Source organism: Balaenoptera acutorostrata, chromosome 7 (assembly GCF_949987535.1).
Source record: "Balaenoptera acutorostrata chromosome 7, mBalAcu1.1, whole genome shotgun sequence".
Classification (NCBI taxonomy): Eukaryota; Metazoa; Chordata; class Mammalia; order Artiodactyla; family Balaenopteridae; genus Balaenoptera; species Balaenoptera acutorostrata.
The window spans coordinates 34,302,727-34,318,547 of NC_080070.1; the positions used below are offsets into that span (position 1 = coordinate 34,302,727).

Here is a 15,821-nt window from a genome sequence, read left to right on the forward strand (position 1 = left end):
AGGACTATAGTACGTATTTATTGAAAAAAATCCGTGTATAGTGGACCTGCGCAGTTCAAACCTGTGTTGTTCAAGGGTCAACTGTACTAGTTTATGAGCACCATCAATAAGAATAGGTCTTGACATTGGGCCAAATGATCTCTAAGAAAAGAGCCCTTCATTTCTACCCTGTCTAGAGACAGAACTGGCCTCACGGTGGTTGTGAATGGGTTTGGGCCTATAATTGCAGGTATATTAGTCAGAAGTGGGAGGAAGACAAAACTCTAGCTGGCTCTGGGAAGCAGGTAGACTGAGTTAGCTCAGAACTACTCTCCCTTCTAGATCCTTCTGATGCCCAGACACTGACACAGGCCTCTAACTGAGCTCTCAACCTTTGATCTTATGCTCCTAGTATCATAGCCTGAGTCCCTGTTCCCTGACTTAGATGATCTTCCTGCTGCTTTTCCTGTTTTAGTCAACTTCTCCAAACTGGACTTCTGAAGCATCTCTATTACCATGTATATCTATATGCTCCAGGATAAGATGAAGCCCCAGGGCAGTGTCAGGCAGTCCTAGTTCCAGCATTAAATACTGTGCTTCTCTAGTTTCCATAAAATATGATCATGAACAAAAAGTCATATAAGATAATTAGGAAAAAATTCAGGGTTTCTTTCAACAGAATTGACTTTTAGATATTTTTAAAGAGTTTAGAGCTATTTCACTTAAAGGATTGTATAGCTATCCATGTACTGTATGATAGAAAATTTCTCTATTATGAAAGGTATTTTGGTATACATGAAATGAAAGTTAATATGAAAGCCTTTGTAATGTAGTGGAAAGAAGACCAAATTTGGAATCAAGAAATTTGAGTGTGAGCCCTGGTTATGCTGTTTGCTCCCTAGATGACCCAAAACAAGTTACCTAATCTTTCTAAACCTCTGTTTACTTATCTATAAATGGGGATAATCATCACTGACCTCCCAACCTCACAAGTCCACATGAGTCTCAAATGAAACAACATATGTCAAAGTACTGTGTTAACTAAAATTCCACACAAATGTGAGCTGTTGTTGACATGAACACCGTACCTTAATGTGTACTCCTAAAGAGATGTCTACTTCTTTTTTTTTCCATAAATTTGTTTGTTTATTTTTTGTTTTTGGCGGCATTGGGTCTTCGTTGCTGTGCACAGGCTTTTCTCTAGTTGCGGTGAGAGAGGGCTACTCTTCGTTGTGGTGCGTGGGCTTCTCTTGTTGTGGAGCATGGGCTCTAGGCGCAGGGGCTTCAGTAGTTGTGGCTCGTGGGCTCTAGAGCGCAGCCTCAGTAGTTGTGGTGCACAGGCTTAATTGCTCCGTGGAATGTGGGATCTTCCCGGACCAGGGCTCGAACTCGTGTCCTATGCATTAGCAGGCGGATTCTTAACCACTGCGCCACCAGGGAAGTCCTGAGATGTCTACTTCTGATGACCACTGTCCACAGCTGGTGCCTAAGCCTTGGATATAAACTACCTCCCACATTAATTGGGTTCCTGATTAGTCCTGAGGAATGACTGATCCCTGATCTCTATTATGTTCTCTTGATCCAAACTTGGCTGACCCTCTTGGCCATGGTGTAATCATTACACCAACTATTGACTAAGCCAATTCTCACAACTAGGGCTGGAAACTATCACAGTCTCTTTTTAGCCAAGGAATTCTTGTATGCATGTCTGCTTGAGGAGCACGAACTCTTCCTGGCAACAAGAAGCAAATCTCACTCTAAACACAATTCTCTCCATAGTGCTTTCACTGATGGAACACAAACATAGTTCACATTCATGTTTTGAACGGTAATTGAACAAGCACAACATGAAATAAAATGGCACCCCTTTCTTTTGACAAAAAACAGTTCACTGCTTGTCCAGAAGAGGCTTTTTCTTTTCTCTTGCTTTATGTTTCTTTGTTTCTGCCCTCAGAGAGGCAGAGGTTTTAATGTGATCAACTTTAGAATTTGATAAAGGGTTAAATCGCTGTCACACAAAGATTCTCTTATACCAGATTTCCTCTTACACATACGTAAAATGGAATATGGGAGAAGACTGAATCATGACACCAAAATAGTCCCCCCAAACTGTTCCTTTTTTCCCCAGATTGCCACTCTGTGACATGACAGGTGCTAGACCCTTATTAGAGAAAAGAGTCATTCCGTATATAGGCAAGAAAAGAAAGTCTCTTGTGTCTGTTTCCAGAGGCCTCTTGGGCCAGGTTGGGAACAGCATTGAAAGGCTGAGGATGATGTCAAATCATACTTTTCTTGGTCCAACAATTTTGTAGGACATTGAATAATGGGTATGTAATTTACAGAAAAAGGAGTTTTCTCCTCCATATAAGACTGCTTGAAAGGGTAGATAAAGAACCATTCTTCTCTAATCCTTCCATCATAAATACAGGAACAGAAAAATAGAGTTTATCTGGGTGTAAAAATATTTGCAAATAAACCTTTGTTTTCATCAAGAAAAACCAAATGGTATCTTTCAAATGGCAAAGACAGTAATTGTTGAAAGCAAAAGGTCACACTAGATTAATTTTATTGAAAAAAAAAAGAAGTGATAAAAGCTCTTTCTCCCTTTCTAAAACTAATTAAAGAAGCAGATGAAAGAACTCTGCTATGGTAAACATGCTGTTCGTTGAAGCAGGCTTCCATTTAATTTCATGCTGGGCTTGCTTAATTATTGCACAAAACATAATTGCGAGGTTAGTAAACTTGTATGAGTATGAACGTGTGCATGGGTTTGGCTGTAGATAAAATCTTGTTGAAAAAGCAGAAAAATTTTAGTAGAAACATATTCTTACTTAGATGGGGATGATCTTTGGGAATTTATATTACATCAAAACAAGGACTATCATATTACTTTGTGTTTGTTCATATTTGCATTCAGGCTATCTTTCAGGGGGAAAATTCTGCATGCCTAAAACATCATGTTGAAGGATAAATATTTTGTTGTTTCTAGAGACTGGGGCTACAGATAATTAAAGTTTTGATCATTTTGCCTCTTTTATTACTATCTGAAGTAAAAGTGACTGAAGCAACATAAAAGACTTGTATTCTAGTCTTTGTTCTGCCACGATTTGATCACTAGTCAAACCACTTAACCTCTCTGGGTTTTAGTATTCTTTGTTTGCAACAGGCTGGGTTGGAAAAGATGATTTGTTATTGTCCAATCAAATTATATTTAGAGGCTAATATATTTCTGAGGTAGAGGAAATCCAGCTCCATTTATAAATCAGCTTAGAGATAACCACACCCAGATACAAAATTCCAAATTAGAAGGAAGTACAGAACTACAATTGATGCGTTTACTTTCATGACTCTTACCTTTTATCTTATAATGAGCACATTTAGGTGTCCAGGGAAATATATAACATTGGCAGAATAATACATCATAGGCAACTTTAATGGATTTGTGTCTCACATTTACTTTTTAATATATACACAAGAAAGAGTTTTTAAATGCTTCATTAAAAAGCAGTTCATGATTATACATACCTTTTAGTCTTATGTCAAAAAGATTTGTTTCTCAGAGCTTAGATATTTGCCGATGTAGTAGAAGATAATGACCAAGTACAACAATTTTATTCACATAACTATGAAGTCAATTAGGTGCAAGTTGATGATTTAAGAGATGATTTTAAGCATTTCTTACCTTGATTTCCAGTACATTTTCATTGCCTATTGAGATCATCACTGGCTTTTCAAAAGGCTTAAACACAGGATTATGTACATAAATGAGATCAAAGTATTTGGAATGGATCCCATCTAACATGAAAAAGGCTTTGGTTTTCAGGGGGAGTTGTAGGTTCAGCTGTTGTAGTGAAGGAGTTGTACAGCAGATTATCTCCGAATTAGAGCGATGCTGACATGCCTATAGTAAGACACAATTATCCACTGTAAACAGAACATAGCTTGACAACATCAATAGCAACTTTCACATTTCACTGTTTCAGACAATCAATTGAAAATGTACAATTTTGAAAAATATCTCCATTTAACTTCCTAATGTTGAAGAACACATTTCTGGAAACATGACAGATGTGATTCTCTAAACAACACGGTCTTTTTTTTTTTTTTAACATCTTTATTGGAGTATAAGTGCTCTACAATGGTGAGTTAGTTTCTGCTTTATAACAAAGTGAATCAGCTATATGTATACATATATCCCTATATCCCCTCCCTTTTGAGCCTCCCTCCCACCCTCCCTATCCCACCCCTCTAGGTGATCACAAAGCATCAAGCTGATCTCTCTGTGCTATGCAGCAGCTTCCCACAAGCTATCTATTTTACATTTGGTAGTGTATACAGGTCATCTTATGAGTGTGTTTTAAACTATCAATTACTGAGTGCCAGGTCCTGTGCAAAATACTTTAGTACAAGGTTGGTCTCATTTAATTCTCACAATAATCCTATGAGGTAGGTGCTATGATTACACACATAATTACAGATGAAGAAACTGAGCTTTTCGAGCTGATGTCATCAGACCAGGTCACACAGCTCTGAGTGGCAAAGTAGGGAACATAAATCCTACGCCACTGACCCTAAAATTCACATAACTCCCACACTGGACGGCTTCTTGCTCACTTTGTATTCTCTACTGATAAATCTTTTCCTATGCTCTCTATTTTACAAAGGCTCTGTTATTATTATTTCATGCCCTTCCATCTCTCATTTCAAATCTTCCCCTTTGTAATTCTGATTTATAGAAGTTTGGAAAATGTGGTTTCCTCTTGATTGTGCTTAGACTAAACCACCAACACAAAGTGGCACGTTTAAGGTTAAATGGTTGCATTTTTTCCTCCAAGGAAAAGACAAACAAGCAACAACATCCCTCAGATTTCCTTTTCTTTGACAAGTAGAGTTGGAGATAAAACAATTACTTATGCCCACAATAGAAAAAGGACTCAGGATATACATAAAAAGCACAAACAAAATTGGATATTTGGTATTTTCTTTTAAAAATAATTTAAAAAATTATCCTACATTAAAAAATGTGAGCTGTAAGCAGATAAAGAAAACTGATACATAGATATAATATGAATAAAATATTACTTAGTTTTGTATCAAATCCATATTATAATGCTAAAAGCTATTTATTCTATCATCTTGAAATAAAGGAAATGAACAATTTTACTGCTATTACAGTAATTCTCTACATAACAAGAAATTTGAAAACTATACAATAAACTGCTGGCTTCTGGGACATAATGCATATTAACAAATTAATATGCATTTTGTTAAGAAGGTGATTAGTATTTTTATTTTAAAATATTTGGGTTCGTTAGGCTTAAAAATTATTGTGGCTGGATTGGTATATCTAAGTCAAACCTGACCAAGAGTTTTTCTCTGCTAAATAATGAATGCGTTCAATTCATCATGGTCAGCTTCAAATTCTATAAGAAGCAGGGAACATGGAAGGAACACATGTCTCTTTAAGAGGTTTTTCACAAACAATAGTCAAATAGACCCACTGAATTTTTCATTCCTGTCCAATTTGAATGCATTGTTCTATTGTACTAATATGTTTGTGGCTAAAATAAGAGAAGTTTACATTTCCAGATATGTAAACAGATAAGATTTAAATCTTCTACCATTGTTTGACTCTTCCTTGGCACATCTAGGAGGTTTTAATAACTATTTGATTACAAATGAATGAATGATGCCACATGTCATCATAATGCTGGTGAGGGAGAAGGAAGAAAACTTAGCCATTATTTCAATAACGCAGTCTCGGTGTGAATTAGATAAACTAATAATTTCTCAGATTTCTACTTTAAAAAGTCACATGCCAACACCAAAGAGGGTTACTGTTATTTTTATAGGTTAATGAAAAATTGCTATGCCTGGCTGTGGAGAACCAATGTCCTTTAAATTAATAGCGGCGGTATTCTAACTTTGTTTGTGGCCATGTGCGGGGATTGGTTTCAAAGCTCTCTACTTCATACGGTGACTCCCTGGAGTACAATCTCTCAGGAATATTATAAAAATCTAATAATACTCTTTAGAGGTGATGCAATGTGGCTGACTGAGAAGGTCAAGAAAAATTTCATTTGAGATGACCTTATTGTTTGGTGATTTGGCTTGACATTTTTAGCCCCAAATTGGTTTTTGTAATTAAAGCACACTGTGGCCTTAGCCTTCACAAAATATTGGATGGGAATCTAAAAGGAAGTGCTGTAATTCAATCTATTGCCTCCCCAGTCAAGCCCCTGCTTGAGAGGGGGCACTTAGAACTTTCATTCTAAGTTGCATGTACAAGTCCAACTAGATTATGGATATTTTATATCAAAGAAAAACCACAAAAATATGAAATCTTTGTAAATAACTCCAAACTTCCTAAGGTCTGAAGTAAAACTACCATTTTAATGTGATGCCTCAAAATTGTTAGAGCACAAAATAGGTCGATCACTTTTAAGGAGGAATTCAGTTAAATTCTGATTGACCTTGCAAATAAAATAAAAAAGGTGGAGAAATACCAAACAACATACACAATCTAGGGCATAGATATTCTAAAGCTCTTTCTCATTATTTGATAACATGCTAACCAAGGCACAAGAGGAATGGTAAGAAGCAGGGATGTGTAAGAAAACACTGTACCACTTAGGAAGACAAGGATGCTGTGGCAAAATTAGAGGCTTTACCCAAGGGTTTTATTAGAGCAAAAGGGTTGATGTTCTATGGGGTATTAAAAAAGGGGGGATAGGGAAATGCTATGGCCTGAATGATTGCATCCTCCCCAAATTCATATGTTGGAAGCCTAATCCCCAGTGTGATGGTATTTGGAGATGGGGCCTTTGGGAGGTAAGTAGGTCATGAGAGTGAAGTTCTCATGATGGGAGTTAGTGCCGTCATAAGAAGAGACACAAGAGATCTTGCTGCCTCTTTCTTTCACCTCCATGTGGGGATACAATGAGAAGATAATCATCTGCAAACCAGGAAGCAGGCCCTCCCCAGACAGCCAGATCTGCTGGCACCCTGGTCTTGGACTTACCAGCCTTCAGAACTGTGAGAAATAAATGTTTGTTGTGTAAGCCACCCAGTCTATGGTATTTTTGTTATAGCAGCCTGAACTGACTAAGACAGGGAATGATGTGGTTTGCCCTTGTACTGACTGTCTTTAAAAAACACTGCCTCAAGTTGATAATCATTATCTGAGTCTAAATATTACGTGTGTGTGTGTGTGTGTGTGTGTGTGTGTGTGTGTGTTTTATAATGTTAGCCTGAGACTAGATAATTTTAGTTGGTGAATAGAAAATACTATTTGACCTATGCTGCAAGGAAGATAACTAGCAAACATTAAAGGCAAAACTGAAATGTCTCTGCTACCCTGAAAGCTGGTGGTAGAAGCAGAGATGCTGAGCTCTAAGCACAACTATCACTCAGAGGACTTACCACTGTAAAGTTCCTTCCCGCTTCGTGCACATTTATTACCATCCTCAGGATACTAACTGAATTCAGGTTTTTTCCAACACCTGTTATTGTGCTCCCACCACTGGCAAAATAAAATAGAAAAACAGCAATATTGAGAGGTTCTTTCTCTATCAAGTATTTTAAGAGAGAAATTAAATTAAATCACATGTAGTGACTACAAGTTATAGCCACAGCCAAAGTCAAATGAAAGTTCAGTGGTAGCTTTTCTTTGGCCATAACTTATTTAACTTGAAAGCGTTTTAAAAATTCATATTTCATAAGCGGAAGAAATGCATTTGTCTTTTTATTCACAAAATATGCAAAAGAAATATTTTTTCCTGTCTGAAGAAAATACAAAGGAAAAACAAACTTAACTGTTGCTGCTAGACTGATAGAATTAACAGAAACAAGGCAGACTGAATTGGGTCCAATGAGATATTGATTCAGAGGGAGTCTGGTATAGGGAAAAGCTGTGTGTAAAGTAGGCAGGGCAAAAATACACTGAAGAATGAAGAGAAAAAGGTGATTCCACTTTTAGGCACTAAGGTTAGTATAGAATTAAAATGTACATAATATAAGTGCATAAATATCAATACTATGATGTCCAGTTAAACTGTTTTAATGAAATCTATTTAGAATAGGATAAAATGGCATAAACTAGCACTGATAAAGTCAAATTGCACTCAGAGCCTGAATGTAGTTTTCACTCCCGAATTGGAAAGGTAGCCTTCAAAAAAAATGCAACAGTATCAAATCCAGAGATAACACTGTCTTCCTTTCGACTATTCGACAGCCAGTCATCCTCACGTTCATTATTTTCTTATACCCATCAGAAGCTTTTACTTACCTAACAAAAGATTTGGTGGGATGTATTTCATAGACAATGGGGTCTTCCCGGTAAATGAAGCTGTTCATCTCTCGGTTGGCTAAGTCAATTTTCAATTTAATAGGAAACTCAGTTGGAGTGCTTTGGGCTGGGGTATAACATTCGAGAATACTATCTGAAACACTGAACAAAAAAATTAAGAAAATGGACCTTTGCTATTAGAGACACACATATATTAGAATTATATACATAAATCAAAAGGGTATCAGTCAGTGGCTCCTAAATGGGAATTTCCTGATGTGGTCTAGAAAAAAACTCTTTCTAATCTAGAAATTGTAGTCAATTTACAATTGACTGGATCCCAAACTTAGGCCATCCTTGACTTAGAAATATTTGGGATTTTTAAGCAATTTTAAAGTATCCTTTTGGCACTTGATTAAACTGAGCTCTCCCAAATCTAAGAAGCAGAAACGTAACTTCCTAACCCATTCTCCCTCATGCTTCTCACCTCTCCAAAGTGATTTGATCTAACTGTAAATCTTGATGGAAATGTTTATCTTAATTTATTGTCAATTACCAGAATCTCACAGCTTATAGCATAGGTGGGATATTAAGCATAACAATAAAGAAGGTGGATGGGAAGACAAAACTTAAAAGTGGAATTAATAAACCATAAGGGAAGGGTAGAAAAATCAGCAAAAAGGAGTAGATGGATTTGGGAAGGAGAAAGTTTTGTAAGATGGAGAGTAAATAATAAACATCTTGATTTTTCGCCACAAAAGAGGAACAATCTTTTCTTGATTTGTTAGGTATACATATTAATCCGTCTTGACTGATGCAACAAAAAATAAACTACAACACCTTTTTAAAGTACATGTTTTTCCACCAATTGAAATGTGTCTAGAATTTCCACTGTTTAGGTGCTTTCCAGTTAATGTAAGTAAAGTGCCACCAGTTTTAGGACCATAACTTGGAGAAATACTTTTTATTATAGGATCCTGAATGAGAGATAGAAACAAAACAAAATAACTTGTTAATTTTATAACTCTAAGTAGATAAAGTAATAATTAAATATCCTAGTTCATGAGAAAATTAATGCCTAGACTTACCACATAGGAAAATGTACTATAATGTACGGTCCCTCGACTGTTTGAAATAACTATGGACATATTGAAATGTTCATTCATTGCAGGACCAACTGTGCATTTCAACCTGAAACAACAAAGTTTTATATGTTATAAATCCAAAGGCATTTTCTAGGTTGGCTGTTTTATATTATGGGACATTATCTCTAAATAGTGAGCTGACTACTCTAAATAGCAAGCAGAGTTTCCAGGTAAGCATTAGAACTGAAAATTGTATAATTCTGTTTCTGTACTATTATGCGAAACTTTATATTGACTGTCTTGTACTATTCATACAGACAAAACAGGAAATGTTAAACCTCATCAATGCAGACCTCACCAATTGAAAAGTTCATAATTAATAATATACAATTACAGGCATAATGTTTGGCATACTTAAGATGGAGAAATGGTGTTTCAACAGCATATGAAACAATGGGCTGATTACAACTAAGCAGAATCTCTTCTTTAAATTATGTCAAAAGATACATTTCTGTGGTTACATGTGTTTATTTAAGTTACTTAAAAAATGATGAAATTGTGATAGGCTTTCCACAGAATTATTTTTGAATTAATAATCTTATTATAATCCTAAGAAGTATAAATATAATTTGTTTTATTAAATAACTTTTTTTTGAATTTTTGAATTTTATTTTATTTATTTTTTTATATAGCAGGTTTTTATTAGTTATCCATTTTATACATATTAGTGTATACATGTCAATCCCAATCTCTCAATTCATCCCACCACCACCACCTCCCCTGTCACTTTCCCCCCTTGGTGTCCATACATTTGTTCTCTACATCTGTGTCTCTATTTCTGCCCTGCAAACAAAAGAGGATGAATTATGTTTCACTTTTACAGGCTCTAATTTACAATGCAATGAGCAAGAACTTACAAGGGGGATTTCTAGAATGAATTTGTTTTGCCATTAAGCTAAACAAGTATGACATTAATTGATGTTTTGGCCTCTGTAAAATGAATAGATTTAGATCTTTGTATAACCCTGAAGGGAATTCTACTAGGTATAAAATAACCGCTTGAAAGAATAGGTTCAACTATAAAACTTTAAATGTTTGGTTGTTGTTACTACATAACTTAAAATTCCTGGGTTCTCTGTTCGTTATGGGATTCAGATCTTATAGAAGTTACATGCAGAATACAGTAGAACAGGAACAGGTCTTGAATCATGAGAGCTGAGTTTGAAGGGCTGTTCAGCTCTTACCCTCTGGATTACCTCTGCTAATCTACACTCCACCTTTCTGAACTTCGGTTACCATCTTCGTAAAATAGGGATAACATTGCTATTTCCCAAGATTTGGGAATGGTTAAATGAGATACACTCCCTCCATTACAGTGCCAATAAATATCAGGTAAATATAAATTTAAACTCATCATAAACAACAAGTCTCAAAAGTGTGATTCAGCTGCTTCATTACATTTCTGAGGTTTAGAAAGTGAATTTAGAAGAGAGGGTCCATATTGAGCTGTTTTCTGATTTTTATAGAAAAAGCTGTTTGAGACTCTCTTTATTTGAAGACTTTAAAGATGGAACGACCCCAAACAGTGCTATACTTTCAAATCTACTCAATTTCTCAAGAGTTGTTACAAAAATGCTTGAAAAACTCCCAGATGCTAGATTCTTCTTTTCTTCAACTGAGTAATGTCACCTTTCTTCCTCCTTAATCCTGGTGAGTAAACAGTTTTAAAAACAAAACAAATCCGCAAGGGGAGTGATGGGCCAAGACCCTTTTTAACTCAAGAGACAGACATTTGGGGCGAGTTTTACAAGATTCATTCAAAGACAAAACCCGTTTTCCAAGCACACCCTGGCCAAGCGATTTCATGTCCTTACATGTTTATCGTGCTCTCACTTAAAGTCAAGGTGCAGCTCTCATTTCCAAGGAGAACTTTGGTTTTCTTCAAGTCAAATTTATTATTCCTCTTGAATCCAAAGTCCCAGCCACATATGGTCAGCGTTGTCCCTCCTTCAAGGGGGGCACTAGTTGGGAAAACCTATAAGGACAATATAGAACTTAAAAAAACCCAGTATATTATTATCTTTCATAGGTGTGGAAAAGAAACAAACAAACAAACAAAATATGTATACTCAAAGAGTCTGAAATCCTTCCCTTCTCCCATTATCTAAAAAAAATGAATTTTCACTATAGGAAAAAGGGTCACAAATTTCAGAGAATCTGGAACAAACATTAAAACTATCTGACAGGCTGATGAAGCAAGCTGGTTTCAGGAGATCCAGAGATGGGAGAGAGAGAGCAGACTCAGCCTGGGTGGGGACGAAGGGCCTTCTTGGGCGTAGACACACTTTGGGCCCAGACTTTTACATGCTTATAACCCCTTCATGGGCCTCCAGATTGAACTCTGATCAAAACTCCTTTACAGGCCGTAGAAGCCAAGCCCTAATATATGCCTTGCTCTGTATGCCAGCTGGGTGTGTGCTACATTCATGTTGCTATGGTATTCCCCACCCAGAGGAGAAAGTCACACAGTAAAAATACCTCTTTCTGCACCCAGTGTTTTCATAGCTGCATTTATCAGCTATCATAATATCAACCACATAGATGATATTCAATACATATCTGCCATTCATTCATTCACTCACTATAAATCATCTACTGCAGGCCAGGTATCAACAAATGAATAAGTGAACCTATTCCTTTATACTTAATTCACATTTATTACTAATCTGTCACTTTTATTTTTTCTTTAAATATGGTCACTATTTGATATATACCAGCTGGTTAGTTGACAAACTAAATGATGTAATATTTAATATATTCAATATATTATTTCTATTAGAAGTAGATAAAAACAGAATTGGAGAGAGCCCCACATGTGATCTGTATTGTAGCAATGTTTCTAATTATCTCCCTTGGCATCACCGTACATCTCATTTCTAGGATTGACTTTTTTTCCTCAGGCTCAGTATTAAATAAGTAATAGGTTCCTTTTATTATTGCAGGCTCATCTTTGGTTTATTAAAAGTAAAACTTGGGCCTCCTTGGTGGCGCAGTGGTTAAAGAATCCACCTGCCAATGCAGGGGACACGGGTTCGAGCCCTGGTCTGGGAAGATCGCACATGCCGCGGAGCAACTAAGCCTGTGCGCCACAACTACTGAGCCCACGCGCCACAACTACTGAAGCCCGCGTGCCTAGGGCCTGTGCTCCGCAACAGGAGAAGCCACTGCAGTGACAAGTCCGCGCACCCCAACTTAGAGTAGCCCCGCTCGCGGCAACTAAAGAAAGCCCTCGCACAGCAACGAAGACCCAACACAGCCCCCGCCAAAAAAAAAAAAAAAAAAATGTAAAACTTGAATTCATTAATAAAAATTTGGCAACTGTGATATAAGATAGCATTAGGCTCTTATGAAGTCTATACAACAACTATTCTTAGGCTAAAACTATTAAAACAAAACAAATTTCTATGTTAAAAATAAGCTTCTCAGCAGCTTTGTGACAATTGAGAGAGGAAATGCTCTTTTGGGGGGACATATTGTAAATTGTGCTGTAAAGTACAATGGTGGGAAAACACAGCACCGCTACAGAGGCAACTCAAGAGCCAGTAAAGGTATTTGCTAAAGACAAGTTAGTGAAAGTGTAAAAGTGATTCTTTTACAATTTAGAAGAGCTTTTAGCAAAATACAAATTTGCAAACATTCCCTTCCCTCCCAAGTAAATAACCACAAACCAAAGTCATACCCTTGTTGTCAAACCCCTTCAAAAGTCTTAGCTTAATGCTTTTACGATAGCTATTTTACCCATGAAATCCATTACACAGTTGTGCCTTTCATGAAAACTTACTTCGCCCCTGTCTAGCCAAATGAGAACTGCTAGGAAAAAAAAATATCTGTTTATTATTATGTTAGAAATCCAGGAGGAGGAAAACAAGACATCTAACCCTCCCCGACTCTCTTCAGCCTGAGGCAGTCACACAGCTGCTGTTTCCTCTTTTAATGAGGAGTCTTGCCCACTGAAAACAGCCCAAGGCTGATGTTGGCCTGATCCCGCTGTCTGGATTCCCCCCTTTCTATGTAAAAATTGAAGTCAATAAAGATGTTAAAAAAAAAAAAATTGAAATCTGTCACTCCACATTCATCATCACTTCCTATATAAGGCAAAGGGATTAGGTGATGATTTCAGAAAAGACATGGAGAGTTGTTCGGTTGGTGTGCTGGCAACAGAAAGGGATACTATAAAACCTCTGCTAGATCATCAGGATTTGAAAAGCCAGCTCTACTTAGCTTTTCCTCTTCTGGCTGAAATATTAGAGGGGGGCATCTGAGCTTTTCTGCCTTAGCTTATGGGGTAACGTTCACTCTTCCAGGGGAAAAGGAAGGACGCAGTCTTGGACTACACACCCTTGGACAGAACCAACAATGGGCTGGCAAACTCTGAGTTATCCTGAGGGTAGAGAAACTCTGTGAGAAGGAAATGAGTGTCCGGCATAAAGCCACAGAGGCTGGGTCTGGATAGGGTAGAGCTAGCCACAAAAGCAGCTACTGTCCTTTCACAGGTGAAAATGATTTAAATGATCATATTTTCAAAACCCATTAGGATATACATGAGAAAGTTAAAACACCACCACCACCACCACCAAAAGCCTTGGAAAATTAAAATTTGTCTCTTCAGTAAATGTCACAAATATATTGGTGGCAGTATATTGCAGGCGTGAGATAAGATATCTCAGGTCCCTCATAAGATATTGCTGTTGCTTCTTATCTGAGTCTTCTGATCAATTAATAAACTGTTTTATTGTCTCACTGGGACTGAACTCTAATCCTACAAGAATGACAGTTTTATCCTAATAAATTCAGAATATATTGGAAAGTGCTCTTCCTTTTCTGAAGCATTTTTCATTGCTCTCTAAGTACAAGATCAGATAACATGTTTGAAACAAAATAATGGGCTTGCAATCCTGAAATATTTCATATGTGGAATTGCAAAGAATTTCAGCCACTGAACATCATGTGCCTTGAAAAGCAGGTTGACTTACATTTATTGGAAAGTGAAACTCTACACATTAGCTGGGTTTTGTGCCTGCAGCGTTTAAGACAGATAAGAAAAAGATGAATAATCTGTCTTATTTTTTGCAGTAAGAATGCTAAATGTCATGCTCTAGTGCAGCATGAAATCTTCCTAACAACTATGAACCGAAAGGGATTTATGGACTCAGCTGCATTACGTTTTTTCTAACTGTAGCACCCAAGCCTCAGTGAATCGTGCACGATGCAGTCCAACCTTTTAAAAATTTCCAGCTAGAGTGCTGGAGTTAGGGAAGGTGCAGGGTTGTGGGGGGATTCAAACATTATGAGAGATTCTCTGGTTCTAGAAAATTCTAAAATATTTACTGTTTTAACCATTTTAATATAGCTTTCATTACTAATAAAAGGAGGTACATTGGTCAAAATTAAATGTTTCATTTGTACAAGTTCTTAACCTGCTTTTTATTTAAAACATCAGCTTGGCTGTTTTTGAAATGAAATTGTTGTGATTTAATTGCACACACACACACACACACACACACACACACACACACACACACACACACACACTCCCCATATCTCTTTCATGGAATAGCTGAATTCAGAGGTCTGGTGTCTCAAATTGCCACAGCTACGTGTTTTAAGACGTATAAAACTGCATGTGGTTTTAAAAGTATATTAAACACATAAAAAGTGCATAAATAATACAGTATAGATTTAAATTTGCTTTCTTAATATCTCCTAGTTTATTCTCTAGCTAATCAAGCTAAGTCTTAATAACTGTGTCACACCTAACATAAAATGATTTGGTTTAAAACCCAGTCACCCGGTACAAATCTTTCCCCAAACCGTAGCTAAATGAAAACAGCCATGCTCTTGGGGGCGGTTCCTGTTCTGACTTGTACACTTTGTTTACTTGGGCTTGAACCAGGCGACCGACCAAGACCTTTAACTTGAATCTTTCACAGGAACTACTTAGTAAAGTCCAACTGTTCCACATGCAGGCAGAGAAAATATACACTGGGTCCTCACCAGGGAAGTAGCTTCGAGCAAAATGTGTTTGGATCAAGAAAAAAATTTTTAAAAATTGCCATGGAGATTTTCATAGTGCCAACCACATCCTTAAGTAAATAAGGCAACGGAGAGTTAGAGAGCGTGGCTACAACGTCATGGCTGAAGTCCACTTCTAGAAGCTCAGTTCTCTAAGAGCAGGAGGCACTTCTGTCTTGTCTGGGACTGTATCTCCCCATTGTCTAGAAGAGGGCCAGCTGTGTGGTATGCAGTCAGTAAATGTTTTTGGAATGGATTAAATAATGAATCGGCTTACAGAGTATAGAGGTTAGTGTAGTCATCGGCTGTGCTTTTACTTCTCTTCCAGGAACTTTGAGAGAAGGCACAGTCACCCATTTGTCCACCATCCACTTGCTTCCCACCTTGCCCTGAGAGGT

At 37.1% G+C, this 15,821-nt stretch overlaps 1 protein-coding gene across 2 annotated transcripts in view; it reads right to left on the reverse strand.

The window, feature by feature from the left end:
- MET (MET proto-oncogene, receptor tyrosine kinase) overlaps window positions 1-15,821 on the reverse strand; it is a 120,148-nt gene that overhangs the window by 30,255 nt on the left and 74,072 nt on the right. For both annotated transcript variants that reach the window (XM_007195120.2, XM_007195118.3), the window contains exons 6-11: window positions 11,226-11,386; window positions 9,355-9,457; window positions 9,107-9,243; window positions 8,267-8,428; window positions 7,402-7,501; window positions 3,662-3,880 (exon numbers count right to left, since the gene is read on the reverse strand). In XM_007195120.2, coding sequence (XP_007195182.1) covers window positions 3,662-3,880; window positions 7,402-7,501; window positions 8,267-8,428; window positions 9,107-9,243; window positions 9,355-9,457; window positions 11,226-11,386 — 882 coding nt within the window. The remainder of the gene's footprint in view (window positions 1-3,661; window positions 3,881-7,401; window positions 7,502-8,266; window positions 8,429-9,106; window positions 9,244-9,354; window positions 9,458-11,225; window positions 11,387-15,821) is intronic.